This window comes from Sturnira hondurensis, unplaced genomic scaffold (genome assembly GCF_014824575.4).
Source record: "Sturnira hondurensis isolate 20B ecotype Veracruz unplaced genomic scaffold, ASM1482457v3 Scaffold0000780, whole genome shotgun sequence".
Classification (NCBI taxonomy): Eukaryota; Metazoa; Chordata; class Mammalia; order Chiroptera; family Phyllostomidae; genus Sturnira; species Sturnira hondurensis.
The window spans coordinates 20,088,074-20,115,376 of record NW_028073411.1 but is presented as its reverse complement, the minus strand read 5'-3'; the positions used below and the strand labels follow the sequence as shown (position 1 = coordinate 20,115,376).

At 66.8% G+C, this 27,303-nt stretch overlaps 1 protein-coding gene and 1 long non-coding RNA gene across 4 annotated transcripts; one reads left to right on the top strand and one right to left on the bottom strand.

Moving 5' to 3' along the window:
- Window positions 1-1,983: 1,983 nt before the first annotated feature.
- Window positions 1,984-24,560, bottom strand: CEP170B (centrosomal protein 170B). Of its 3 annotated transcripts, none has more exons than XM_037048105.1 (19): window positions 24,009-24,560; window positions 20,674-20,804; window positions 16,602-16,691; window positions 14,928-15,006; window positions 14,156-14,214; window positions 13,098-13,233; window positions 12,313-12,417; window positions 11,692-12,168; window positions 10,749-11,479; window positions 10,530-10,661; window positions 10,038-10,128; window positions 8,194-9,858; window positions 6,921-7,167; window positions 5,105-5,255; window positions 4,713-4,856; window positions 4,490-4,578; window positions 3,997-4,090; window positions 3,778-3,829; window positions 1,984-3,641 (listed from the first exon to the last, which is right to left on the bottom strand). In XM_037048105.1, the coding sequence occupies exons 1-19, from the start codon at window positions 24,535-24,537 to the stop codon at window positions 3,406-3,408; spliced, it is 5,238 nt and encodes a 1,745-aa protein (XP_036904000.1). In that variant the 5' UTR covers window positions 24,538-24,560; the 3' UTR covers window positions 1,984-3,405. The 3 variants fall into 3 exon arrangements, with proteins under 3 accessions (XP_036904000.1, XP_036904020.1, XP_036904009.1); XM_037048125.1 differs by lacking the exon at window positions 24,009-24,560 and adding an exon at window positions 23,428-23,569; XM_037048114.1 differs by lacking the exons at window positions 14,156-14,214; window positions 14,928-15,006; window positions 16,602-16,691.
- Window positions 23,678-25,710, top strand: LOC118988502 (uncharacterized). The gene is made up of 2 exons (XR_005066788.1): window positions 23,678-24,085; window positions 24,544-25,710. It is a non-coding gene; the product is annotated as an uncharacterized LOC118988502 (long non-coding RNA).
- The last annotated feature ends 1,593 nt before the right edge of the window (window positions 25,711-27,303 follow it).

Genomic DNA, 27,303 nt, shown 5'->3' with positions numbered 1-27,303 from the left:
TTTTGCCTTTTCGCCACCTCTTCGACTTCAGTTCCACTTGTGCTGTGCTGGGGTTGCCCGAGGTGCGTTCCAGACCTCTGGCGGCGGCTCCCGTCGGCCGAGTCGGCCCACGAACTGCTGGCGAGAGGCCTTTCTCTGGAGGTGACTTGTACTTGCTCCTGCAGGGACCCGGGGCCACCGCCACCCAGGAGCTGCGTGGCATGCAGGTGCAGAGCCCATCATGAGAGAGACCCCGGGCGCAGGTCCCTGCCCGCGTGGAGGGAGGCGGGAGGCAGAGCCGAGCAGCGTGGGAAGAGGAAGTGGGCGAGACTTCCCACAGCTGGTGCAGGGCACCCCAAGCTGCCAACCTGAGAAGGGCCGCGTACTTGGCCACAGGTGAAGATACAGACCCCGTGTGCGCTGCTGCTGAACAGGCATGGGAAGGAAGAAGGGAAGAGGGGAAAGCAACTCATAAAAGTAAAATAGTGAGTAATAAACAACAGCAGTCACTAGCGAAACAGAAATGAATGATACGGAAAACCCACAACCCAAAGTCGGGTCTATGGAGAGTGCAATGAAGGGACCAGGCGAGACCTGGCGGCGGCGGGGGGGGGCGGGGGGCAGGTGCTCCAAGGCGGCCTGGTGTTTTGAGGCCCAGGAGGCCAGCAGCACAGGCAGCACCGACGTTCGGTGTCCTCCATCACCTGAGACACACAGGGGTGGGGTGGGGCAGAGACTTCCGTGTGTGCTCCGTAGCTGCTTACACGTCGCATGCCTGTGTAACCACCACTGAGACCCACGTGGGGGACAGTCCCTCAACCACCCTCAGTCCCTATCTTCCTCCAAGAGGGAACCAAGATGGCAACCTCTGTTGCCACACTTAGCACAAGAACTTGGGCGTTGGCGATGCCCGCACTCAAGTGTGCAGAGCCCGTGTTCCTTCTGATGGCTTTGTGCTCCCAGGGCACGGACGTGCCAGAAGGGACACCCCATTTGTGGGGGCTGTGCAGGCACTGCTAGCAGGGTGTGTGGCAGGGCAGCTCTGGGCCCCCTGTATGTGGCCTCCGTGGCCAAGTGTGCGCCGTCCTGGGTTGGACAGAGTGGGGCCGTCGGTTGGCTCCAGCAAACGCCACTCGACTCGCCAGCTGGGTGGGCACTTGGGCTGCAGCTGGGTGCCTCATGGTGCTGCCACACCTTCTCGACGACGCAGGCACATCATCACGGCCACTCGGATAACCCGCAGTCAACGGCCCGCTCAAGTCCTTTGTCTATTTTTCCACTGGTTGTCTCTCTTTTTCTGGCTTGATACAAATTCTTTATTGGCTCTAAGAATAGTTAACATCTTTCCTTTTCACGTCTTAAAGGTGTCAGAGAGGGAGTCCCAGCAGGGAGCAACCGTCTCCTGAAGGTCACCCCTGGGGAGCCCGCAGCCCAGCCGCTCAGACCAGTGAGGGGAACAGAGCCCGTGAGAGGACTAGACCTGGCACGGGCACCGCTGAGATACAAGTGACCCATGCTCTGCTGACCGAGTGACCTAGTGAACAGGTGCTGGTGGTGGCTGGCCTGGTGCCCCCCCCCCATGCTGGACACTTGTCCCTCTGGCTTCTAGGTTATCCCTGGGGCTGAACGGCGGCCATGATTGGCCTTGGGAGGGAAGATGCAGGCTGTGGGCACCAGGTGTGGGGATGCAGGCACCATGGGTGGTCAGAGCCCTCTCCACGGCCACCCAGGGGGAGGAGCTGGCTGGGCACGGAGCCAAAGACTGTCCCACACAGCGCACCTCTCCGGTGCCCTCAGAGGGTGCAGCCTGAACGCAAACATCTGGGAAGTCCACTTTGCTTTCTCACCTAGGCTGCCACCTGGTGGCGACATCTGTGCACTGCAGCATCCCCCGGGTCTGGGTCAAAACCAAGTTTCCAGGCCAGGAAAGGGGGCCCCTTGGATTACAACACCCCACCAGCCAAATGTCATCAGTGAGAAACAAGGCCAAGGCGCCACCACCAGGATGTTGCCACGTGATAGAATGATTTATTAGAACAAGTTCCATGACAAATCATATAAAATAACCATTTTCTCAAAGACACCGACAGGCCACCTGAGGACAAGCACAGAGGAGCCTCCATGGAGCCAGACAGATAAGTTACTGCCCCCAGGCCCGGGGCTGCAGGGGCACGGGCTGATGGAGAGGACGGTGCAGCGATCCCAGGGGTCGGGGTGTGTGAAGGGAGGTGTGTGAAGGTGTGTCAGCTCTGCAGACAGAGCCGTGACTGTGCTGGGGCGGTGGGGCGGGCCACGTGGGGCGGGGCCAGGACTAGCACCGCCTCCAAGTGGCTGCCACTCCCACAGGTAAACATCCGTGGGCGGGGCTGCGCCTGGGCGCCAATGTAAACACAGAGCCAGCCCCCCACCCCCGTGCGTGTGGCCCCCTCCCTCAGTCCCTCCTGCGGTCGACACACAGACACCAGTCGGGTGCGCGGGGGCCACAGCACTGTGCTGAGGGGACGCCCCACCCCCCCACGGCTCTTTGGCTTAGAGGCTCCAGAAACTCGGGCCCCCAGGAGGGGCCGCCTGGCACATTCCCGCTGACAGAATCCTGAGAAATGACACACTGCTTCTAGGGCCTGTCCCTACCCCTCACCCATGGGAAGGGGCGCCTGAAGATGCCCCATCTGCCCAGAGTCCAGAACAGGGCAGCGTGTTCCTTCGGGAGCCTGGCTGCAGCCACTTTGGTCTGGCATGCACCTCCACCTGGCCCAGAACTACCGGAAGCCAAGTGCAGGGCCCAGTGCTGTCTTGGGACAGGCCTTGCACACCACACAGATGTGCCTGGGACGGCAGTGAGCAGGCACGGGGCACACCCAGCCCCTCCCTGCAGCAGCCTGCATGCTCGGTGGGTTTGCAGGCGTGTTGGCACCAAAGGCTGGAGGTGCTGGTCCCCACCCTGCCCATACCCTCGAGTCCTGGACGTCGAGCCCGCCCAGCTCCCTGTTTGGCACTCAGTGACCCCACGGGCAGCCCCTGCCTCTGCCTGGCCGGCCAGCACACAAGGACGGGACAGGCAAGCACGAGCCCTGGCCCACGAAGCAGGGAGGCTGCTGAAACCGAACAAACGACTCTTTCCTTGAAAGCTAAAGATGAAAGTGACAGCAATGCAGAGGGTGTGGGGACAGGCCTGTGGCGCAGCCCTTGGCAGTGGCCACAGCAGAAGCTGGGCCAGGGGGCCGGCGGGGCAGGGGCTGGGCAATCCTGGGGAGTGCTGGCTGGGAGCCGAGAGGGGGCTGGATGCGGCACCCGCCGTGGGGTTATGGCACGTGTGGGGGTCTTCGTGATGAACCGGCCGCCGCCGGGAGGGGTGGAGGCAGCAGGAGGGGAGAGTGGGAAGCACCCACCAGGTGCCCACACACAGAGGCCGCCCCAATCTGCCCCCTAGATCAGGAACCTCTCAGAGTCCGGCAGGAAGTCGGGCAAGAAGGAAGGGTCCGGGAGGCTGGGGGACCCGCAGGTGGCCCTCTGCGGGAAGCTCCTCAGGGACAGGGCTGAAGGTGGTGAGGACAAGCTCTGGACAGTCGGCCGGCCCTTCCCAGGCTGGGCAGAGCCAGCAGAGCCCCTGTTTGCAGTCAGCAGGTCCAGGTTCCCACTGGGGTCCACAATGGCGTTGATGACTGAGGGGTGGGGCGGAGGGTGAGGTGTAGGGAGGACCCGCCCCAGCCCTACACCCCCAGGCTATTCCACAGAGTCCTCAACCCCCAGCCCCAGGCCGGAGCATCAGTGGGGCCCCAGGGCATGGGCCCCACCCACCTTCCAGCTGCTTCTGCACTCGCCTCAGTTCCTTCAGGATGGAGCTGATCTCCTGGAAGCCGAGGGAAGGAGTCTGATGGCACGGAGGGAGCCTGGCTACCGAGGGGCCACCTCTCCCTGGGGCTCGGGCCAGCACTCCCACCCCCTCCCTGCAGCCAAGTGGGCTGGGGGACTCCGGGTTTGGGTGGCGCCTGCCTGTCCCCAGCCAGCCAGCCTCACCTTGTTGGAAGTCTTTAGGATGGGCACCTCATTCTCAGAGTTGATTCTGGCTTCCAAGTCCTCCCATGCACGCCCTGAGTTCTGGAAGAGGATCCTGCCAAGCGGGGGGAGGGACAGGAGGGGGCGCAGGCAGAAGACGGTGATGTGGAGCCAAGACCCCCACCCCCAACCACCCCTGCTATGCCCCAGGGTAGTCTGAGGCTTGGGCAGGACCGAGGCCGGCCGAGTCCGGTTACACCTAGCCGGGGCAGAGCTGAGAAGGACTGAGGGGGAGGGAGTGGGGGTGAGGTGGGGGCTCTGGCTCCCTGGGCATGCATGTGCACGTGTGTCCTTGGACTGTGGGCCTTGAAGGACACCAGCCCCGCCCAGTCCTGGCTCACTGGCAGGTGTTCCTGTCTGAGTGGAGTCCTGCTGGGAATGCCAGCCCCTCCCCTTCCAGCCAGGGCTCCCAGAGCTGGCAGCGCTTCGGGGATGGGAGGATGGGGGCACTCACTTCATCTTCTCCGCAAGGTGCTCCGTGTCCTCCCGGATGGCCTGGGACAGCCGGGACACAGGGTTCAGCATCAGGTTATCGAAGATCACCTGCCAAGGCCAGGCATCAGCACAGGGCCCAGGTGTCCCCGCCAAGCCTGCTCCCTCGGCACATCTGCCCCTATACCGCCCAGGCCCAGAGGGGACCCCTGTGTGTGCAGCCATGTCCGGGGAGGGGTGCCTGCCTCCTCGCGGTTCCGAGGCCTAGTCTTATTGGCCAGGGGGTCCTCCCGGCGGTCATTCATGTTCTGGTCCAAGTCCCGGGAGCTCAGGGCACCAGGCGGCACCTTCTGGAAGTTGAGGCTTGCCTCTGGGATGCGCTGCACCAGCTGCGTGTTGCGGGGGGCAGGTGGGTCAGCCCAGCAGGGGGGCCTGAGAGAAGGTGGGGACCGTGGCACCTCCCGCTAGGACAGCAGATGGACAGAGTGGACCCCAGCCCATCTGCCCCCTGGACGCCCAACCCCCGACAGAGGCAGGTCCCGGACCCCGTACTCCCGGAGCAGCTGGTGGCCTCAGAGGGAAGCCAGGCCTCATGAAGCCCATGGTCCCCACGGCCTCAGCAGAGGGCCCGGCTCACCTCCTCTCGGGCAGAGATGGTGGAGGCTGGCACGTTGTTGAGGGAGGGGCTGCGGGCAGGCCCGGGGGAGACCAGCACATCCCCGTCCCCGGCCACGTCATGGATCTCCCGAGCCAGGATGGCCACGTCCTTCACCAGCGTCTGGCTCAGTCTGCGGCCGGCAGGTGGGAAGGCCGGAGCTGTGGGCACCTCCCAGGCACCTCCCAGCTGGGGGCAGGGGCCGGCACACATCCCTCCCCAGGGAGACAAGTTCTCCCAGGAGGCAGCCATTGGAGGCCCCTGCTCTGCCAGCAGGGAAACTGAGGCCAGGTCGAAACTGGGCAGAGGGAACGGCAGGACAACCCCGAGAGGCCAGCTTCCTCCCCATGGCCAAGGGCAGCCAAGGTGGGCCCCGCCCCCAGTGCTGGCCCGGCCCCGCCCCCTCCCCATGGGCAACACGAGTTTCCCCGACCAGCCCCCAGGCCACTGGGAAGAAGGCAGAGGCCGGGACAGGCACAGCTCCCTGTGCCCCGCTGTCTGCAGCCTCCAGCCTCCTCCCAGCCCTGGGAGCTCCCTGGGCCACAACCAGCATGTTCCACAGCCCTGGGGCTCTCAGCTCAGATGTGGGACAGAAGTCCCTCCTCACTGTCCACCACCATGACCCTGATGGTGCCCCCCAAGGACGGGGCCTCCAGGCCCACCAGGCACCAGCACTCTGTCCTCAGCTGTGCCAGCCAGCCCTCAGGCCCATCCACTCCTGGGGGCGCCTGCAGTCCCTGCCCGGCAGGGCTGCCCTGGCTCTGCCCCCACAGGGCTGCCCTCGGCCCCTGGACATGGCCGGGGGCCTCCCACTGGGCCCCCCCATCCCACATTGAAGAGCCACAGGCCCGACACTTGGGGACAAACTGGCCCGTGCCTCATGCTTGTCCCTTTGCTGCCTCTGGCCCACACCCAGGGGGCTGTGGTGGGAGTGGGAGGTCTGGGTGCAGAGGCCTCAGGAAGCTGGGGACCGCCCCCCACTCACGCCCAGGTACAGGCGTCCTTCCAGGCCGAGTGCTGCTGCCTCCTGTTGCACCCAGCTGCCCAGCCCCCCACAGTTCACTCCCACGCCCCTCAGCCATCCGTAGCACTCTCACTGCCAATGGCCTTGGTCGCCATCCTGGTCCCGGTGACACCCATGGCTCCAAACCCCACACGGGCCCTACTCCTGGGAGCTGCCTGCCTCTGGTTGCCTCCTTCAGGCCAAGGTCAGCATCTTCAACACCAACACTCACCACCTACCCAGTCCCAGGGCTTCTCCCATCCCCCCAGCAGGGACCCCTACTCAGGGAGGACCCTCCTGCACCCCCTCCCACCTCTGCACCCCATCCCCCCAGCACCTGGCCTGGAGGTGGACCCTTCCACTCAATGACCACACCAGGGAGCACACCTTTAATAACCATGGACTGAGTGCTGGTGTGTGAACCAAAGGGTCACTGGTTCGATTCCCAGTCAGGGCACATGCCTGGGTTGTACGCCAGGTCCCCAGTAGGGGGCGCACGAGAGGCAACCACACATTGATGTTTCTCTCCCTCTCTTTCTCCCTCCCTTCCCCTAAGAAGCAATTAGGTAAAATCTTTAAAAAATGGTTTTTAAACAGCAACCTTGCTGGAGGCCTTCCAAGTAGCAGAGGTCCCCTGCTCTCCCAGGAACATCAGCGCCCCTCCACCCCTCATCTGCATGAAGCTCGTCCACGAAGCCCATTTGGGAAAAGTGCCCTGGGACCTGGCCCTGCCCTCCCCATCGGTGCGCCCAACCCAGGGCAGCCCCAGTGGGGCCCACCTGGCCGACCGCCCACCTGGCAATCTCCGCGATCTCCGCCGTCTGCACAACGAGACCATAGGGGTCTGGCCCCTCCTCCTCCTCGTCATCGGTGTCCCGGAGGCCAGGGCCTCGGGGCCGGGCCCGGCTGCAGCTGCTGGCCCTCGGGGTCTGTGTGGCTGCCGAGGCGCGGGAACGCGTGTGCTTAGGGGAGCCGTGGTGGGGGCCACACTCCTCCTCGGAGGTGGACGTGCAGTCGGAGCCTTGCTGCCGGCGGCGCATGCCTGGGGGTGGGGGACGCGGTTCCAGAAGCAAGAACAGCAGAGTGGCACTCAGCTCCCTGGGGCGCCCCTGGTCCCCTCCCGACAGGGCCCCGGGCTGCAGGGGGCTGCACAGAAGCCGGCACCCCAGCGCCCAGGAGCTCTTGGCTCAAGCGCCAGCAGCAGCGAAGCTCCAGGGTCCACCAGGCCGCTCCTGAGGCCTGTGCAGGGTTGGGAGGCGGGTGTCTCCACAGGCCGGGGCCTTGTCCATCGGGTGGGACCAGTATCTTGGCAACAGAAAAGTGGGGCCCAAACCCCAAATGGGGGAGCCTCCCCACATGGGAGGGCTGAGTATGGCCAGCCTGTGGGCAGGGCTTGAGCTCACCCTCACAGCACCTGCCTGGTCTCCACGCCTGACTCCCAGCCTGGCCCTGAGCGCCCCCCAATGGCTGCAATACGGGAGGGATGGGGGCAGCTGTGTCCCCAGCCACCAACCTGCCCCTCTTCCCATGAACCCTTCAGCTCAGCACTGGCTTTGGAAGGAGGCTTCCAGGCTGGGATCAGCGTGGGGGCGGGAGAGGGTGAGTGTGGGTCCTCACCCAGCAGGGTGAGCCAGCTCAGTGAACACGAGTGCCTGGCCACCCTGGGCAGGAGGCCAGCTGCGGTGGCCACCGCAGCCCATCCTGCCCTGCTGCATGCTTGGCTGCAGGTAACACACGTGGGGTGGGGGGACGGACAGAGCTGGCCCCCGGCCATAGGCTCACAGGACGGAGCTGCACAACCACAGTGGGCAGGTAGGGCACCCCCCCCCACCCGGCTCCTGGGCCCCAGGGATGGCTTGGCCTGCACGCCTCACACACCATCAGGGTCCCAGCCCTCAGGGAGCAGGGGGCAGGCCCACCCAGGGAACAGAAGAAGCCCTCATACTAGGACAGCCTGAGGACCGTGGGAGGCTGTGGCCTGTGCACATCTGTGGCAACCGGCCCGCCCACAGCCCAGCCTGCGACCCCTGAAGCTGCAGACCCACTGCCCACCCACTCCCCCACTCACTGGGTGAGGAGTACCGGGCGCTGCCTGGGCGGGCCCTGCTGAAGGGCTGGCGGGGGGCCGTGGCCGGGGTGGGGGTCTTCCGTGCAGCAGCCTGAGCCTCAGCCCTGGTGGGCTTGCGGCCAGCGCAGGACCACTCAACGCTGCGGCCAGAGGAGCCGGGGCGGGCGGGCGCCGCCTCAGAATCGCCAGGCCCTGTAAAGGAGCCTGCCCGCTTCCGGGGCATGGCCAGGATGTCCAGGCGCGACAGCTTCTTGGCCTGCTCGGACGCCGGACGCCCCACCGGCTCAGGGTTAGCTGGGGGTCCCCGTTCGCTGTCCATGGCCTCCGTGTCTGAGGCATCCCCAAGCCTGGCCCGCCTCAGCCGGGAGGCCCGCGTGGGCCTGGGGGTGGACAGGCTGTTGGAGCGGGTCAGCGCCTGCTGCACCTTCTGGGCGCTGGCCGACACGCGGCTCTGCTCTTCCCGGGCAGCTGGGGATGGTGGGGGCGCTGTGGGTTTCCGGCGAGACCCCAGCCGCCCCATCCCAGTGGCTGAGTGGCTCTCGTGGTCAGAGGTGACCGTGTCTGAGCCAGGTGGGTGGGCAAGACCGGAGCCTCGTTCCTCGTCAGGCCAGTCGAGGGAGCCCTGGCCGCGGCGCACAGCCAGGCACCGTGTGGGCTCTCCCCGGCCCCCGTCTGTCGGGCCCACTGGGTGGCGCTGCTTTTCCGAGAGCCGCTCCCTCGGGCCGCCCAGGGCCGCGCCACCCAGGTCCTGCACTGCTGGCGGGGGTGGTGTCCTCTCCTTCTGCAGCCCGGCAAGCTGGCAGCTCACTGGGCTGGCCCCGTTCTTGCCACTGAGCAGGCTGACCGTGCTGGCGCTGTCCACATCCGAGTCCCCAGACAGGGAGTCCTCTGGCGGCCCCCGGGCCTCGGCCGCAGACGGGGAGAGCAGGCGTGCCTCCAGGGCTGCCAGAGCTGTCTCCGTCTCCTTCAGGATCAGCTGGGTGTCCTGGGGGGGCAGGGCTGCACGCGAGGCCCGGGCTGCGGCCAGGTCCCGCAGCAGGGGGTGGCTGGAGATGCTCGGGAGCTGGCCGGGTGCCGGGGGGCCACTGGCCGGCTCCTTGGTGAAGCTCTCCTGCCGGATGAAGGAGTCAGCCTCCTTGGCCTGGGCGGGGCCCTCAGGCCCTGGGGACGGCCGTGTCTGCAGCTGGATGGCCCTCCTGCCGCTGGTGCTCGTGGGGACGTTGTCCCTCAACAGGGGGCTGGGCTGGGCTGCGGGCCCTCGGCCCTCGACTTCCTGCGGAGCTGCAGACGTTCTCGGGGGAAAGGCAGCTGCCCCATCCTGGTCCCCGGTGGGGCCGGACTTGGGGGCCAGCTCCCCAGCATCCCTCAATGAGCGCAGGCCCCTCAGCCACGTCAGCCCCTCCGGGGGGCCCCTGCCGGGCTCCGGGCCTCGCCCCCCGTCAGACCCGCTGGCGTCGCTGAGGCTGTCAGGCTCCAAGTCCTCCTGGTTCAAGAGGTGGCTGGCCAGCTCGCCATCTGGCTCTGGGGGCCCTGGCCCACTCCTCCGGGCGGCCTCGGGGCCGGCAGGGCCGTCTGCCCGGTCACTGGGCAGCTGTGGGAGCAGCCGCCGCTGGCGCGCAGGCAGGGCGTACTCGAGGTCCCCTGCTCTGTGCCCAGGGCCGTCCTCTGTGAAGACAAGGGCAGCCTGTCCAAGTGGCCACCAGCCGGCAGGCACAGGAGGCTGACCCTGCTCCAGGTGTGGCTGCCTGACCAGGTGTGAGCCCACCACCCTGCCCATGGTCTGCAACCTGGGGCCACCCTGGCCAACAACCCCTGCTCCTTGCCACAGCCCTGGGGCAATTTACCTGCCAGGCCTGGGTCTGAGTAGCTGTCAGCCAGACTTGCCCAGCGGGATGCCCACTTCTGGCCGCCAGGAGAGCCCGGCACTGGAAGGCCCTGCAGGGAGGAGGCAGGAGGGGGAGGCAGGAGGGGACGTCACAGGAGGCCCACCCCACACCCAGCCCACACACCGGCGCCAGGAAGCCCCCGTACCTCACTGGGGCTTATGGGACCCCAGCAAGGGGTCCATCTATACCTGAGCCGTTTCTGTGGCTCTGGGGTGAGCAGCAGCAGCTCAGCCCAGCCTTGCCCACGGGCAGCGAACACCGGCGCCCAGCGTGTCTCAAGGCCTTGGGTCCTGCTGAGCCCTCCACACACAGCCAGCTGCCTGTGTCCGGCCCAGCCTTGTGCTGGGTCGGGGCCCAACTCCAGGCAGAAGCAGGGCCTCTGGGTGAGAGTGGAGGGGACCCCGTGATGGGCTGGGAGGCGCTGGTGGGCACTGAGGGGGGGCAGTGTACCTGGAGCTCTGCCTGGGCTGCCACACCCAGGGGCCGAGATGCAGACGACTCATCTGTGTCCCCTCTGATGACGGGGCGAAACACGGCTGAGGAAGCCCTAGAGAGTTCGGGGGACTCGAACACACCAAACACCTGCCAGGAGGGATGGTGCCCACAGGTCAGAGCCCCCGCCCCCTCAGACCCACCCCGCCCGGCCTCGGGGCACAGGGGCCACGGCACCTCATCGATCATCCTACGGGCCTCCTCCACCTCCCGGTCCTGCGCCTCGGTCTCGATGGTGTACGTGCCCGCGTCGCTGAGGCTGTCGTCCTCCTCCTGCTTGCGGGCCTTGGTCAGCTGGGGGTCCGTGGGGGGTGCCGGCGGGGGGGAGGGGGCCACGGGACTGGCCCCACGGGGCGTCAGGGGGGCGGGCAGTGTGGGGGGCACCTTCTCGAGGCCAGGCCTCCTGGCTGGGGAGCCCTCCCGCAGGCACTGGGCCATGAAGTCCTGGGCCAGGCGGGACCGGCGCCCCACGCTGCCGAAGGGGCGGGTGGAGGCCCGCGTGGGGGGTGAGGGGCCACCGGGCCGCTCCTCCGTCTTCTCCCGCTTAAGCGAGCTGGCCCGCTGTGGCCCGGAGCTGCTGCCCGCGCCCCGGGCTGGGGCGCCTGTGCGGTCCTTGTCAGCCGGCCCGGGGCCTCGGCGCCTGTCGGCCTTGGGGTCCCCAGGCGGGGCGTGCGTGAAGGACTGGGAGCGCCTCTTGCGGGGCGTGTCCTCATCAAAGAACTCGATGACGAAGGCCTGCTGGTTGTGGAGCAGGTCCTGGGGGTCCCGCCTGATCTGCCTCTGCAGCCGCACCTGCTCCCCATTCTCCACAGGGGCCCCAGAGGACGTGGTCCCCGCCGCTGCCGCCGCCACGGCCTTGGCCACCGGGTTCTCCGAGTCACTCTGAGTGCCATCCTCGTGCTTGTGGCCTGGGGGTGGGGACCCAAACTCGTCAGGCCGAGGGGGGCCAACACACACAGCCGCAGCGCACACAGAGCCCAGCACGCAGGACTGAGACCGGCGCCAGCAGCAGCTTCTCAGGGGCAGGTGGGTCTTGAGCAGTGAACCGAAAGACCGAAGCCCATCACGCTCACTGGGGTTCCTGGGGGAGGGCCGTGCGGCCAGCCTGCGGGGCGCTCACCTTTCAGGGTGCGGGTGTGGATAGGCAGGTCGCTCTTGGTGCTGTGGTGGTCATCCCCGGGGCCTGCCCGGCGCAGCAGGCTGGGGTCGTTCTGCACCAGCCAGTCGGCCACCTTGGTCTCTGCGGAGACCACCTCCACGGGCGCGGCCTTGCCAGGGGGCTGCCGCTGGCGCAGGGAGAACTTAGTGACATGGTCCTTGATCTTCACCTTGCCAGGGCTGCCGTCATCAAACTCGATGGTGAAGGAAGCGTGGCTCTGCACCACGGGCGCCACCCCGCCCCGCTCCACGTCCTTGGTGGGCGCCTCGGGGACCGGCGCTTCGGGGGGCCGCGGTGGCTGCAGAGCCTCCTTCGTGGGGATCTCGAAGTAGCTGGGCTCCCGGCGGAAGGAGAAGCCCTGAGGCTCTGTGGGGGCCCGGAAGCTGGCCGTCGTCCCTGTGAGGTCCCCGTCCTGGGGTGCCAGCTCCTTGGGTCGTTCTGGGAGGTGGGGGGGACAGGTCCTCAGGTGGGGATGAGGAGCACCCTCCCCCACCCACCTCCACTGAGACCACCTGCCCTGTCTGCCCAGCACAGGCAGCTCCAGGACAGGCCACCCCTGGACGGGTGGGCCTTGGGGCCTACCCGGGTATGTCCCCTCCTGGTGCTGGTCCTCAGGCGGGTTGCCACCGTCATCCTCTCCCCACCAGGAGGGCTGCCCGTAGAGGGGTGTTCGGTAGGCCACCATCTCTGTGGAGAGAGCATGGGACTCCGGGTCACCATGGCCCCAACCCAGACAGCAGGGGAGACCCAGAGCTACAGGGGAATGGGGTCTGGGGGGGACCTGGCGTCAGCCGAGGTCCCGAGTTGTGTCCACACTGATGACCCAGACTTCCCTCCCCTGTCCCCACCGAGGCCTCCCTGTCAGGTGGCTGCTGGGGGGAAACACTATCCTAGTGCTCACCCTGGGGCTGATCCCTTCAGGGCTGGCCCGGGGCCTTTGCCTCCAGAGCCTGCTGGACTGTGAGCCCCGAGCCAGAGCCCCCTCTCTCCAGGGCTCTGCCAGGGTTCAGGCCACTCACAGGTGATCCTGGAGGCTGAGAACCACCTGTCTGACTGGACCACACTGGATGCTGGGTGCAAAGGTGGGGTGTGCACAGGCGGGTCTGAGTACATGGGTGCAGGAATGCAGGTACACTGGGTGGGTGTGTCTGCCAGCTCCAGGTGTGCGGGGCTGGGTGTGTGCATGGGCACCTGAGCTGGTGTATGAGCAGGCTGTTCTGTGGCTGCTAGGGATTGTGAACCCACGAGACTGAGGGGGTACAAGGGGTTGTGTGGGGGCAAGAGGCCTACTCCCGGGGGAGGTGAATCAAGGGGGGCCTGTGGGGAGGTGTGTGTGAACCCCCAGCCCTGTGGAAGTGCCACTGTACCTGCTCCTGGCCTCCGGTCCCGCTCCGGCCTGGGGTTCGTGGACTCACAGTAAGGGGTGGGCTCCGGCAGCCCCTCGCCCCTCCTGGGGGCTGTGCCCCCGATGCTCACCTGCAGCTGGCTGGTGTACTTCTCGTGCTGTGGGTGGCGGGCGGGAGTGAGGGGCTGCCGGCCACCCTGGGAGGACACCCCCACCCAGGGCAGGCAGCCTGAGACCCAGACCAGGTAGGACCCTCAGGACCGCAGAGCTCCCAGGAGGGAGTTGGGCTTGCTGGTGTGGAGGAGGGCGTGGGCAGCAACATCGGAAGGAAGGGGCTACCCCAGGCCCCTCAGAGGGGGCAGGACGGGCCCAGGGTACAGGGTCAGGGGCTCAGAGGCTGTGTGGGCGGAGGGGTGGGCTGAGAAGATTGCAGGTGCGTGTGTTCATATGTGCCCATGTTTGTGCACAGGTGCATCTACGCGTACACGTGTGTGCGTGCCGCTGTGGGTACGTGTCTGTGCTAGCCAGGGCCTTGCCTGGCTGGGGAGCTCCCCCAGTGGTCAGAGCCGGCCTCACACTGGCTTCGCCCTCATGGGCTGGGGCTCATTCGGGAAAGGAGCAGAGGCCGGTCTCCGCCCCCCAACATAGGGCTCCTGGGTGGAACTCTGGGCAGGGGCTCCCAGGTGTGGGCTCCGTGATGCCCCACTTGCTGCTGCCCCGGCTGGGGCTCTCAAACCAGACTGCCAGCCTCACATACCCCCTCCTGCCTATTCCTGGCCACCCACCCAGTGGCCCCATCAGGGTCCTCCGGTACAGAAGCCGCAGGGCAAAGCCTGGCGGGCTCTGACCACGCCCACCGGCCACACCCACTTTGGTGGCCACACCAGCCTGCGGGGCATAGCGGCCCCTGGCTTGCCAGACTGGGAGGTCCTGCAGAGCAGGCCAGGCTGGCTCAGGCAGCACAGCCAGGCCAAGGCTGCCAGAGACCTGAGAGTGCAGGCCAGGGCGGGGAGGGCTGTGGGGCCAGAGGGATGGTGGCCGCCTGGCGGGGGCTCCTCACGGGGCAGCACTGGCACTGACCCTGAGTGCCTCCTCGGGGAGTCGGTGCTGCACGCGCTCCAGCACGTACATGTTGGAATGTGGCGGCCAGTTAAGGAGAGCAGGGTAGGGGTGGACAGCAGCCTCGGGCACAGGGGACACAAGGGTCTCTCCCAGGCGAGGCGTCTCCCAGGGGGACGTGCACAGGGACGGTGCTGTCCCCCAAGTGTACACGCCTGCAAGCACGCACCGCCACCCACACGCCTGGATGTGTCCTCGCTACCCCTGCCAGGTGGGGTGGGGGGCAGAGGCCCTCCAGGTCACAGCACGAATATACCCAGGGCTCAGGGCGCCCCCTCCACCCACCACTCAGCCCAGGGCATGGCAGGCAGGCCAGACAGAGCCCCAGGGGCTATGCCACCACCCAGCTGCCACAGACCACCTGCCAGCCCTGGCCACCAGAGACCCCGGGGTAGGGAGGGCCCCAGCCAGCCTGCTAGCCAGCTGAGGACAGCACTCTCTCCTGTCGGGCACGCAGCCCCATCAGCCCCCAGGCCACTCGGGACTCCAGGTCCCAGGGAGGGCTGGCTTGTTCCCTCACTGAGCTGTGTGGCTCAGGCCAGCGGGTGGGCCGCAGGTGCTGAGCAGCGCCTGCGCTTGGGGGCTGGGCGGCAGAGACTGGAGTCGGGGTTCATCCTTGCTGCCCTCCAACCCCGTGACTGCCGGGGCCCCAGCCGCTCCCAGTGGGGACGAGGGCAGCCTTGGGGGCAGAGGGCGAAGGCAGAGGAGGATGAGCCAGGGGGGAAAAGGATATCGTAGCCGAAGCGGACGACATCGTTGAGCTTCAGCGTGACGTACTTCTGGTCCGGGATGCGCACCTCGTTCACGAAGGTCTGCAGAGGAGGCGGGCCGAGCTCAGCAACGGTGGCGGGCCCTGTCCCTCCACACACGTGTGCCCTGCCCCGGGCCCAGAAGGGACAGGTGGGGCTGAAGGACTGCGGTGGGGTCGAAGGGCCGGCCTCACCCAGTGCCCAGGAACTGAGGGAGCCCCTTAAGCAGAAAATCCTTGGACCTCGTTGTGAAAGAGACCCTTTCTCCTGTCCACAGGGACTCGTGCTGGCCCACACAGCCCCCGTGGCCAAGGCTGGTCAGGCTGTGCCCGCCGTCTGCTATGCCCCCCACACTGGCACGCACAGCGTCAGAAAGCCAGTCCCTGAAAACTCTCTTCCCTCCATAGGGAGCCACAGAGCACCACCCTGCACCCAGGTGAGTGCAGGACCTGGCAAGTCTGAGTGTTTCCAGGACAAGCCAAGGAGCCCCCAGCATGGCATCCGTGCCGGGGTCTGGTGAAAGGCCCGAGGGACGCGCAGGACTCCTCACAGGACAGAGGGTCTCAAGCCCAGAGGGAGGGCGGCTCCCAGGCAGGTGTCCAGGCAGGACCTGCCACCGAGGGTGGCAGCTGTGACCCGAGAGGCATCACAGCAGGCCTGGGAAAAGGCTGCAACCAGGGTGAGCGCCGTTCTGGACACACTCGTGGCAAGCAGGGGTCCTCGGGCCGGAGCAGACCGCAGGCCTGGCGCAGGGACAGCTGCAGGGTGCCACAAAGCTGCCATCCCTGCTGGCCTGGGCCTGGTATCAGATGGGCGGGCAGGGGCCCCCGGCTCTGTGGGCATTGCAGGCCTCCAAGGAGTCTGGCCCTGGGGTTTGGGGTGAGGAGCAGTGACTGGGCCGGTGCTGGTCCTTGAAGCCCCCTCACTTAGGTGGCAAGTGACAGCCTCCTTGCAGCCCACTTCACGGGGAGAGGGGCTCCGGGGCAGACCCCCGGGGCAGCTGTAGAGGGAGGGCCAGAGGGAGGCCCCCGCCCTGGGGCCCCGGCTCAGGGTGGGACCAGAGGAATTCCAAGGGCCCTCCTTGGACCCAGCGAAAGTGCACAGAGGCCAGTGGCCTTGTTTCCTTACTGAAGCCGAGGTCAGCGCAGCACCGATGATGGGCACTGGGCCCCGCAGGGCCCCGCAGAGCCCCTGCCTGCCCCTGCCTGCCCCAGCCTGCCCCCGCCCTTCCTGCCCCATTCCTACCCAGAGCCCGGGCTCCTCTTGCTTGACCCCGACCCAGCCCTGGCAGCCAGGGACTTCCTCCTGGTCGCCTCCCTGTCCCCAATACCCCAGCTCACAAGAGGCCACATCCTCTCAGGAGAGGGTACCCTAGCCCAGTCCATCCATCGCAGGAGCCCCATTTCCCAGCTTGCAGCTGGTCTCAGTGCCCCCATTCCCACCTGAGGGGCTGGCCCCTCCCCAGTGGGGGTCTTCCTGGGGAAGCCCTGTGGTCTTCACACCTGGAGGTGGCTGCGTGCCCACCTGGGGACAGGCCCTGGAGGGGCCGGTGGGCCACGGCTGAGATGTGTGGTCTTGGAGAGAGTGGGGCCCCAGAGAGACCGCAGGGTGAGGCCAGCACAGAGGGCGGGGCACGGAGAGAGGTGGGGCGCACTCACCCCATTCAAGCTGCCCAGGTCCTTCACCCAGTGCTCGTCCCGGTCCTGGTCATAGTTGATGACGGCATGCTGCTTGTCCACACTGCGAGACTGGGGGGGCGGGGGGGCGGCACGGGTGCCTCTCAGGTGGCCTTCCCAGGAAGGGGGTCCCCCACCAGAACACCAACACCACCCTGGGCACAGAGGCCATGAGCTCCCATGCACACGCTCACACATCTAGTGGGTGTGTGTCCCACAGAGCTGGGCCGGGCAGGGCCCCTCCCATCCCGGAGGCTGCTCCTGGCTTGGCCTTGGGAGGGGCTGGGAACCCGCCTGTCACCTGGGAGCGATGTTCACACCCCAGGGCAGGCGGGGCCGCCAGGCAGGTTGGTTGGGCAGCCCAGCTGCGGATCAAAGGGCTGGGGCACAGGGAGCGGCCTCCCCGCCTCCTGGCCCACCCAGCCAGCCCCACGGGGGCCCACACAACCTTTCCAAGTGATGGGCGCATGTGCACTCTCGTGGGTGATGTGTCTCAGACCCTACCAACTCCATGCTCACGCACAGGACTCACACACATCCTGAACACACCTGCCACCCTGCTCACATGCACAAATGCACAGAGGCACCTGCTAACACTGCCCAGCCACCTGTTTGCCCAGACCCCACCCCAGGGACACCTCCAACTCCCACACTTGGACAAGCTGGAGGGCCGCAGCTAAGCCTCCCTAGCCTCCACCACCAGGGCTCAGGGACAGAGGGTCAGGGTCCTGGGGTGACTTCTGCTCACCCAGGCACTGCCAGGCCTTACCTGGCCGAGAGGCCAGTGGTCTCAGCAAGGAGCTGCCTGTCCCCAGGCCACGCCACTCAGACGCTGGAGTCCCAGTGTCTGGGGTGGCAACCACATCCCACCACCTGAGTCCCGATGCACCACAGCACGAGGCTTAGTTCTCACAGGTGTGCATGCCCGGACCCGTCCTCCCTGGGTGGCCAGCTACCCACTCAGAGACGGCGTCTCTTATCTGCTCCACCTCCCCAGCCCCTTGGGCACGGGCCTGCAAGAGCCAGTTTCTGGGGAGGCCCCAGCACCCTCCCAAGGGCTGGAAGCCCCCTGAGTAGGGTGTCCTTCCTCTCCCAGAGACTGGTGAAGGGCCCGGGGAGGTGGCAAGGTGGCGGCCGGCAGACACAGGCTCTGGCCCAGCCCCACCCCCACCCAAGGTCACACAGCCTGGCAGGGGCGCCGGGCCCGCCCTGGAAAGCCCAGCGGGCCCAGCTGAGGCCGTGGCCCTGGGCCTCCGCACCAGTTCTGGACTCAGAGGCCCCCCAGGTGGTGGTGCAACCCACAGCAATGGCAGAGGGAAGCCTGGGGGTGGCCCGGGGAGGGAGAGGAGCAAGTACGGCCAGGCCGGCCAGGCTCCCAGGACACACAGGCCCCCCTGGGCCACCCCCCAGAATTGCGCACCTGAGCCCAGGGCCACTCCTGGAGCCCATCTGCTGGCCTCCCAAAGCAGCGGGTCTGTGGCGACCCTGTCCCCCAGGCCTCACCTCTGCCCCCGTCCCGAATTCCTGCTCTAAGTAGGCGCCCAGGGCTGGGCAGCTCCTGAGCCCTGGAGGCCAAGCGCCGCCTCCTTTTCCGCAGGACTCCTTGTTCCGTGCTTCTGCTGGTCGCTGGGTGCTCACCTCCCCCAGAAGCCGGCCCTCATGACCCTCCCACTGGCCTTGGCCTGGGCCTCCCCAACCCAGTGTGTCTGTGACCCTGCACCCTCCCCCGGGACCTCATTCCCAGCCAGTGGGGTAGGACAAGAGCTTCACTGGACCCAGCCGTGGGTGAATCTGACCAGAACCAGTACCTCTTGGGGTCACCCCACCTTGAGCCGGGAAACTGCTCCTCTGGGAAGCCCCAGAGTCAGGCACCAGGGGCCTTGAGTCCAGTCTAGTGGCCAGAGGACGGGCTCACCTCTTCCCGGGTGCAGGCCAGCTGCCTGCCTCAGCCCTGCGGGGCACACAGATGCCACTGGGCCAAAGGGACCCACTGTGTCAGGAAAGCAAGCCCTGAGGCCTGGGGGCTGGGCCCTGCCCTCTCTGGGACGTTGGCAGAGAAGGGGCACCCAGAGGGTGGGTGGGCTGAGGGGCTGTGCGTCTCTCAGAGCCAGGACCAGGTGGGAGGCGGGCGGCCTGCAGTGAACAGAGATGGGGACTCTGTCCCCCGGCACGGAGGCCCCTGGAGGGGACTCTGGGCGCCCTCTCCAGCCTGGGCAAAGGCCCTTCCTCCCCAGGCCAAAGTCGACTGGCCCCCAGGCGGCTCACGCCCTGCCCGGCCATACCCTACTCTTCCTCACGGCCCCCAGACCTCCCACCTTCCTCCAGAAACATCGCCAGCCCAGCTCCCGTTGCCCAGGCACCAGTGCCCCCCGTCCTCCTCCTCCCCTGGACACTCGGTTATCCCTGAAGCCACCTCTGTCCTGTCCTCCCAGCCCCTACCTGGCCCTGCCTGCCACTCTACTGAAACTGCCTGAGGGCAAAGGTCAAGTCTTGTCCCAAGAGCCACAGGCCCCTGAGGCCTCTCCAGGCCCCCTTGTCCACACGGGGCCCCAGCCAGCCTGCTGCCTCTGCAGGCTTGGGAGGTTCCAGGCCCACAGCTGAGCCTGGGTCCCTGCCAGGACCCACCACTCTCCCCCCACTCACCTCCCTTCTCCCAGCAAGATGCCCCACCCTGCCCACACCACCCACCCACCCACCCACCTTGGACTGGGCACAGCCCACCCCCCCAGTTCGTACCCAAAGCCGGGGCACCCTGTCCACTCCTGGCCAGGGCTTTGTCCCCACGGCCAGCTCCCGCCCAGCCCCACCCCAGACCTCGGGAGCACCTGGGCTCCCAGGGAAAGTGCAGGAAGCGGCCCCACTGCTGACCCTCCCTCCAGCCCCGGGCTCTGAGGCTGGCAGCCCCTGGGCCTGGGGCCCGTGCATGACATGACCAGCCGCGCAGGGAGGGCCTGTGGCGCTGGGAGAGGAGCAGCTGTGAAACCAGGCCTTACACTCCCAACATGTGGGTTTTTTTTTCAAAAAGGTCTGTCTGTACTCACTTTAAAACGGAAAAAAGATGTGCTTCCAAAATCCTGGTCTGCTGCCCAACGTGGGGGGAGCCCCGCCCAGGCCGCAGTGGCCAGCAGCAGCCCAGGGCTCGGCACGCCCTCCTGCCAGCTCAGCCGGCACAGCCCAGCCGCTGACCGACCATGGAGCTCACTGGGTCCCGGCCACCTGGGCAGCACCACTTCCAGGTAGGGCGTGAGCAAGCAGGGGCCCAGAGGACGCCCCACCACACACACACACACACACACACACGCAGGGCCACACGCACATGCAACCACGTGTGTGCGTGTGTGCATACCCAGTGTGTGTCTGCACACCTTGCACGTGCAGACCTGTGTGTTTGGAGCCAGCAGTGGGGAGGGCGGCAGGAGGAACCTCCAAGGCCCCTCTGTACCTGCAGGCAACCTCGCCCAGGGCCCCAACAGGCCCGGTCAGGGCTGCAGGAAGCCCATTCAGTCCACCAGGCCAGCAGAGAAAAGGACACCCAGGTGAGGGCAGACCCCACAGCATCAGCCCCCACCCCCGCCCCCAATCCTGCCCCTCCTGCTCCCAAACAGTTAGACACATGAGCCCCACGGAGGCCAAACTTGGACTCTGAATTCCTGACCAGAGAGGAAGTTCTGATTGCCGAGGGCCCTGTGCCCAGCTGACTGCCAGGCGTCAGCGTCTCGGGCCTGAGAAACCACCCCCTCCCTGGGCACCTTGAAGAGGCACCAGCTCCTGGGCCGGCCGGACAGCCAGATGCCCAGCCCGGGGGGCACCTCCCACACAGCAAGGATGTGGGCAGGTCCCCTCTCCAACACCTTCCACAGGTGCCCCCGCCATGCCTTGGGAACCTGTGGGAAGCCGGAGCATCTGGGGCACCCACTGGGGCCTGCACACACCCACTTGAGGCCGCAGGGCCCACTGTGGGCCCAGGTGGCCAAGGCAGCCTCCTCAGCTGGTGTCCGGCCGCAAACGGGTGGCCCCAGCCCTGCCCTCTGGGCCCGGGAGGTGCCGTGCTCACCTGCAGCATGAGCTCACACTCATCGCGCCCCACGAAGATGAGTTCCCGCGGCAGCCGGTGGCGGGTGCCGCTGCTGCTCACCAGGAACCAGGAGGTGACGCTCATCTTGGCGCCGGGGAGGCCCTGCAGGCCTGCGGGTGAAGGGGCTGTCAGAGCGGACGACCCTGCCTGGCGGCCCCTTGAGGTCCCAGCACCTTCCCCACCCCACCCCTGCAGCACCTCCCAGAAACATGGGGCTCCAGACACACCCGGCCACCGTCCTTCCTGAGTGTGTCTGTCCTACGTGGGCCCCTCCAGCGCTAAGGCATCCAGGTCCCCCAATGCCCTGGGTCCCCACAGCCCCTTCTCCTCTCTTGGGTGTAGGAGGGGTAGAGTCTGTGGGGCCAGCGACCACAGCACCTGTGTATGGGCCTGCCTGCATCCCTGCGACCTGACTGGGGGCAGCTCCAACAGCCAGTGTCCCCACAGGGCCAGGCCCACGGCACATGGGCCCCGGACACACACTCGGAGCCAGAGGCTCTGCTGCCCCAGCTGGACAGTCCGGGACAGCCCTGGGCACAGGGGCTGGGGGGCAGCTGGAGATGGGTGCCCCTGGTCCACCAATACTCCCCCGTGGAGAGGAGACCGGATGTTCCTCCACAGCGGCTGTGACCATCCTGCCGAGGCCCCCAGGCCAGGGCAGCAGCAGCAGCCACGGCCTCAGACAGCCTCTCCGGTGCCCAGGAGGGAAGCCCCACTTTGGTGCCCAAGGCCCTGGGGGCATCAGCAAAGGAGGACCTGAGGGCTGAGGTGGTCAGGACAGCCGGGGGCCACAGGGTGGCTTGAGGGACCCAGTGTGAGGCACCTGAACTACGACAAGGGCTGGTGTCACCTGAGACCAGGCCCTGTTGGCCACATGCTGTCACTGTGCACTTGTGATGGTGGCAGAGCTGTGTCACCACCCAGGTCCACCCAGGCTCCTGACGTGTGGACCTGCCTGTGTGACACCCTGTGCACAGGGTCCACCCTCACCCTGAGTACCACCCACAGGGATCCTGACCACTCCCCTCTGCCCACACACCACACACACTGCACACACACACACTACATATGCACACACAGGATCCACACACGGGGCACCCAGCACACACACTGCACACACCTGCGCAGTGTGCAGTGCACACCACACGCACATGAGGTGACGTGAGCTGTGCCCTGGGGCTTCCCTCAAAGGACCAGAAGGAGGAGTGACACGAACAGGGCCCCTCTAAGGGGGGTGGTCCAGAAGGCGACAATCTGAGCAGAAGTGGGCAGAAGGGGGTGTGTGAGTGTGGCAGGGGTCACTCTGAGCAAAGGGGGCAGCGAGGCCCAGACACCAGGCCCTCTAGCCCTGGGAGTCCATGGCTGGCCCTGGAGCCGGAGGGGTGTTCCTGGAGGCCCAGTCTGAGGGCAGGACCCCCGGGAGCCCGAGAGGCCAGCCCTGGGCTCCCACATCCTGACCAACTCCGTGTGCAGAACACGGAGGAGACTCATTGAGAGCTGAGCCAGAAACCAGGGGAGCGGTGGGTGCTGGTACCAGGTGGGGGTCTCCTGTGGCCCGCCCATCTGTGAGGGCCCATGTGACCATGCATCCCCTTGCATACCCTCATGTCACCTGGAGCAGGCAGGTGGGAAGAGAGAGAAAATTCCACCCCAGAAGAAGGCAGTTCTACCTGGTCAGAGTCCCTTCACCCTGGGCCCCCGCCCTTCCTCAGGTCCACTAGGGGTCTGACCCCGGAGAGGAGGGGCAGGCCCTTCCATGTCCCTGCTGCGCTCAGGGCCTCCACGGCCCCTCAGCAGGGGCCACAGGGCTCTCTCCTGGAAAGCCACCACCCCACCACTGTGTTTTCCAGCCCCATCCAGCCCCAGCCCCCTGACTCCTGGTCAGGGCCTGCACTTGGCCATCACCTGAGGCTACTCCCAACCAGGGGCATGCAGGGAGACCCCACCCAGAGCCTCAGGCAAAGGGCCAAACCCCTGGAGCCCGGTCACGCTGCCTGAAAGCCAGGACGCCCTGCCACTGCCAGCTGATCCTGAAAGGCCCATGCCTGGAAGCCATAGAGGCTCCCTGACAGCCGGCCGCGGGTCCAGGGCTGGGCAGCCATCGTTGCTAGGAGGGAGAATAATCAACACCCCAAACTTGTCCCTTCTCTCCCCAGCCACGAGAACCGTCCGCCAGGAGGTGGGAGCCGGTTCTGGAAGCCTCGAGATTGGGAAAGGGAAGGGATGGGAGCCGGGGCCGGCCGGGGCCGGGCGGGGCCAGGCGGGCGGCTGAGAGCAGACCGAACGGAGGCCGGGGACAGCGGAGACGGCGGCGGCGCAGGGAATCGGGAGACTGGGAGGAAGAGGAGGAACCCAGAGGGAGGGACCGCGGGAGTAAAGAGACCAGGCCGGGAGGCGGCCGGAGGCAGCGGGGCCGGAGGGGGAGGGAGCGCGCCTGCCCCTGAATCAGCGCTCGCCCGCCGGCCTCGGCCGAGCCGGAGTCCGGCCCGCGCCCCCTCCCAGGCCGCGTATACGCGCGCCCGGCGGCCCCGCCCAGCCTGGCGCAGACCTGGGCCGCCTCCGCAGCGCGGGGCTCGGCCTGGCCAGGTGCGCCGGTCGCCTGCCGCCCGGGGCCTTTGTCCGGCCCGGCAGGGACCCCGCTCCCTGCCTAGGCCCCCTGCCCGCGCGGCCCCGCAGGCGCACAGGTGCGGGCGACCGAGGCCCGGCCGCTGCGGGCGAGGACGGGCATCTTACCTGAGCCTCAGCTCCGGCCCTCCAGTCCGGCCACCGAGCGCTGGGCCGGGCCGCCGCCTAGGACCTGCCCGGCGCGGCCCGCACGCGCGCGGAGCCCCGGCCGAGCCCGGGGCAGAGCGGCGGCCTCCCGCGGCGGGTCCCTGACGTCTGCGGGCTCCCGCCCGCCCCGCCCTCGCGGTCGGGCCCGCCCCCGTCCCGCCCCGGGTCTGGCCCCGCCCCCGGAAATTCAGGTTAGGGCGGGCCGGGCGCCAGGTGAGCGCGGCCTCCGCCCCCGGCGCGGCAGCCAGCCCCTCGCTCGCGCCCGCAGACCAGCCTGCGCCCGCCCGTGGCGTGGCTGGGACCCGCCCCTACGCGCCGGCGGGACCCCTGGTGTCCAGCTGCCCCGCGTCCGGGCCCTGCGCCGTGCCCCTGGCCCCTAACCTTTGGTCCAGCCGCCCAAAGGAGGGTGAAGAGGAAAGGCGGCCGGACCCCTGGAGCTGCCCCGCCGCGACCCTTCCTCCCGCGCCATCCCGCCGGCCCCGGCGTCCCAGGCTGGACTTGGGGCTCAGAGCTGGGGATCTAGGGCAATGACATGGTCCTACCTTCGCGTCTCCGGTGGGCCCGACCCTGTCGAGGGGTGCAGTTGGTTGGGGGCCCGCAGGTGCTCGCCGCTCCCGGGGTGAGTCTGCCGGGCAGGCGCGGGGAGGGGGTGACCGCTGGGGGCGGGGCGGTGTGAGAGACGCCGGCCGAGGGACGCCCCGCCGGCGGGGGAGGCCTTGTGGAGTCCCGGGGGTGAGCGGCGAAGGTGGAAGGCCGGGTGCGGTGGGTGCTGGCCGGGGAGACCGGACGGCAGTCTCCGCCCTGCCGTGCACCCGGCCGGCCGCAGTGTCCCGGCCACACTCCACGATCCGCCGGGCGTCCCCGGCCGTGTCCTGGGACCAGGCCCTGGCCTGGGGGGAGCACCCTGGAGTGGGGATACCCACCTGCAGTGGGGAGGCTGGGAGAGGACATGCAGCGCGCCAGGCAGTGGGCGGGACTGATGGCAGGAACCCAGAGCGCTGGGGGCGCAGGGGTGGAGGTGGCGGGACGGGGAGGGGCCTGTACCAGGTGATCAAGGAGTTTGGACTTCATTCCAAGGACTGTGTGGCGCCTCCGGAGAGCTTGGAGACGGCCGAGGCCTGCTCGGGGCCTAGTCTGAGAGAGTTCTGGGAGCGCCGGTCCCGGGGAAATGCCAGGAGTCCAGCCAGAGGCCCTGGGCTGTGATGGGTGAGGCCAGGCCAGGGAAGGGGGTCGGGCCGGGTATTTCGGGCTGGGTATTGCTGGTTCACTCCCCAGGCCCGAGGACGGGGTCAGTGGCCCGCAGCCCCACCCTCCACCTCCACTGGCTTTCTGTGAGTGTGGCCTCTGGCCCAGAAGCTGGGGATTCCCCCCTCCCCCCTCCCCAGGCCCCATCCTCTGCCTTCTCAGGGCTTCCACCACCTGCTGACTTCTCTGACCCCTTCCCACGCCTAAAAAAGTCCTTTTTTCTCTTTGCATCTTTCACCAGCCAGGACCCAGCTTTCCTCCCAGGTGAGGGAGTGGTGAGGAAGGTACCTAGTGGCCACCTGCACCCCCTGCTGTCAGTGGGGGACAGACAGGCAGGTGTGCAGGGGTCAGGGGTTCCGATTTTGACTCGGAGGGATGGAGAGCCCTGAGGACTTTCTGTGATCTGCCCAGTAGCATTTGGGAGTCTGGCACAGAGCTAGGGGAGCAGGTATGGGTGGTACTTGGAGCCATGGTGGGGGGCGGGGGGTGGTAGACTGAGCCAGGAGCCTGCAGGGGAGACCAAGGAGGGCTGGGGCCACCCTGCCCCCCCAACTGATCCATATGTTGAATGCAACCCAATAAAGAAGGTACAGGGTGTTTTTAGGACCAGGTGAACCAAGCCTAAAATCAAAGCAGAAAATAATGGCGCAAGAATAAATAGTGCTGTACATCTACACCGATGCAAAATAATATTGGATGTAAACCGTAATTGAAAAACAAAAGGAACAAAAGGTAAATAAGTAGGCTGAAAGGACTCGAATAGACAGGCTTCCAGAGAAGGTTCGCAAATGGCCAGCAAGCACGTGGAAGGAGGTGCTCCCTCCGGAGTCAGCCGAGAGATTCCCCCCAGACCCCCCAGGATGGCCGCTGTCAGGAAAAAGAGGCAAAGAAAGCAGCACTGGAGCCCGTGGAGAAGAGGGAGCTAAACAGTATGGAGCTTCTTCAAAAGCAAAATGTAGAACTACCATGCAATCCAGACCCCCACTTGAGAGTATTTATCCCAAAGAACTGAAAGCAGGAGCGCCGAGGGTATTTGCACACCCACGTTCGCGGAGGCGGCAGTGCTCCCAGCGGCCGCCAGATGGCAGTAGCGTGTCCGCGCGGGACCACCGGGCTCTGCAGACCCCGCAGACGCGCCAGGCAACTGCAAGCGAGGCCGGATGACTGCCGCGTGGGCACGCCCCTGGGCTTGCACAGACCCGCCTCACCACCTAAGTGCGCCCACGCCTGCGCTGTCCCGTCGCAGCAGCGGCCTCTGCACGCCGTGCCTGGGCCTCGTTTCTCGTCTGCCCTTGGTTCTGCCTCAACTTCCTAAACCAGGAAGCCTTGTGAACCGTGACAAGCTTTGCTGTATCCCACAAGGGACACAGGAGGTGGCCGGGGGTCGCCTTGCAGAACGTGGCAGAGACTCCAGGGAGAGCCCAGCAGGTCCTGTGGGCCTGGGGCCCGAGGGCACTGGGTTTCGGGTCTTGAGGTGGGGTGTGCAGATGCCTCCTCCCAGGGGCAGGAGCGGAGTGGGGGGGGGGGGCGGAAGATCAGGAGAAGAGAAAAGCCGGGGGCGGGGTGGGCAGAGGCATCCCCACCCATCACCCTGTCCCCAGCCAACAGCCCTGCAGCCCTTTGAAGCCCTGGACTCAGCAGGTCCAGGCCAGCTGGGACTGGGACCACCTGCAGGACGTTGACCCTCATTTCCTCCGGCCTCCTCTTGGACCTCTGCCCTGCTGTCCAGGGCTGGGGCCAGGGTCTCCATTAGCACAGCGGCCCTGTCCCCCCAGGGCCGGGCTGTGGGACTCTGGCCATCCCTGCGCCTTCAGAGGTCTGCGTTTCCTCACCAGTTTCGCTTGGTGCATTAAACGCTCTGGCCACAGCCGAGCCCCGAGAGCGGGCCCTTGCTGCTCACAGGAGGGGAAGCCCTGTGCTGGCAGATGACACGCATGTGACACAAAGGTGACAGACACAGATCCAGCAGGTCCCAAGACTCAGGCCCAGGGACCAGTCCTTCCTTTTTACCTTCCCAGGGCTCTGTCCAGCCTTGCACACCAGCGCTGACCAGAAGCCAGAGGTCAGCTGCAGCCAGGGCAGGAGCAGGGCCCTAAGGACACCTCAGCTGTGCATGGCCGACTTCCCGCTGCAGGTCTAGGCCAAGGGTATGGACTGGGTCCCTGGACAGGGCACATACAAGAAGCACACAGTGATGCATCAATAGGTGGAACAGGAAACTGATGTCCCTCTTTATCTCCCTCTCTCAAAAATCAATCGATAAAAAGTTTTAAAAAGGTTACTTTTTTAAAAACTGCAAAACTCTAAGAGCTGGTTTGAAAAACAGCTACTAAAAGGCTCACGAGTGACGGAGGCAGCTGGGACGCAGGGCCGGGCTGCGCACGAGGGGCTGTGCTGACAGGAGCCTGCATTCGGCTCCTCAGGAGAATTTGCTGGCTTGGGTGGTGCTGGGCCTAGAGGCTCTCACAGGTCTGGGGGACAAGAGCAGGTGTCGAAGGCGCCCACGCACCTGTCTGCGCCTGTTTCCCCTGAGCTGCCAGCCACTTCTCAGCGGCGTGGGGTGAAGGTAAGACGCTGAGCCTAGAGTGGAGC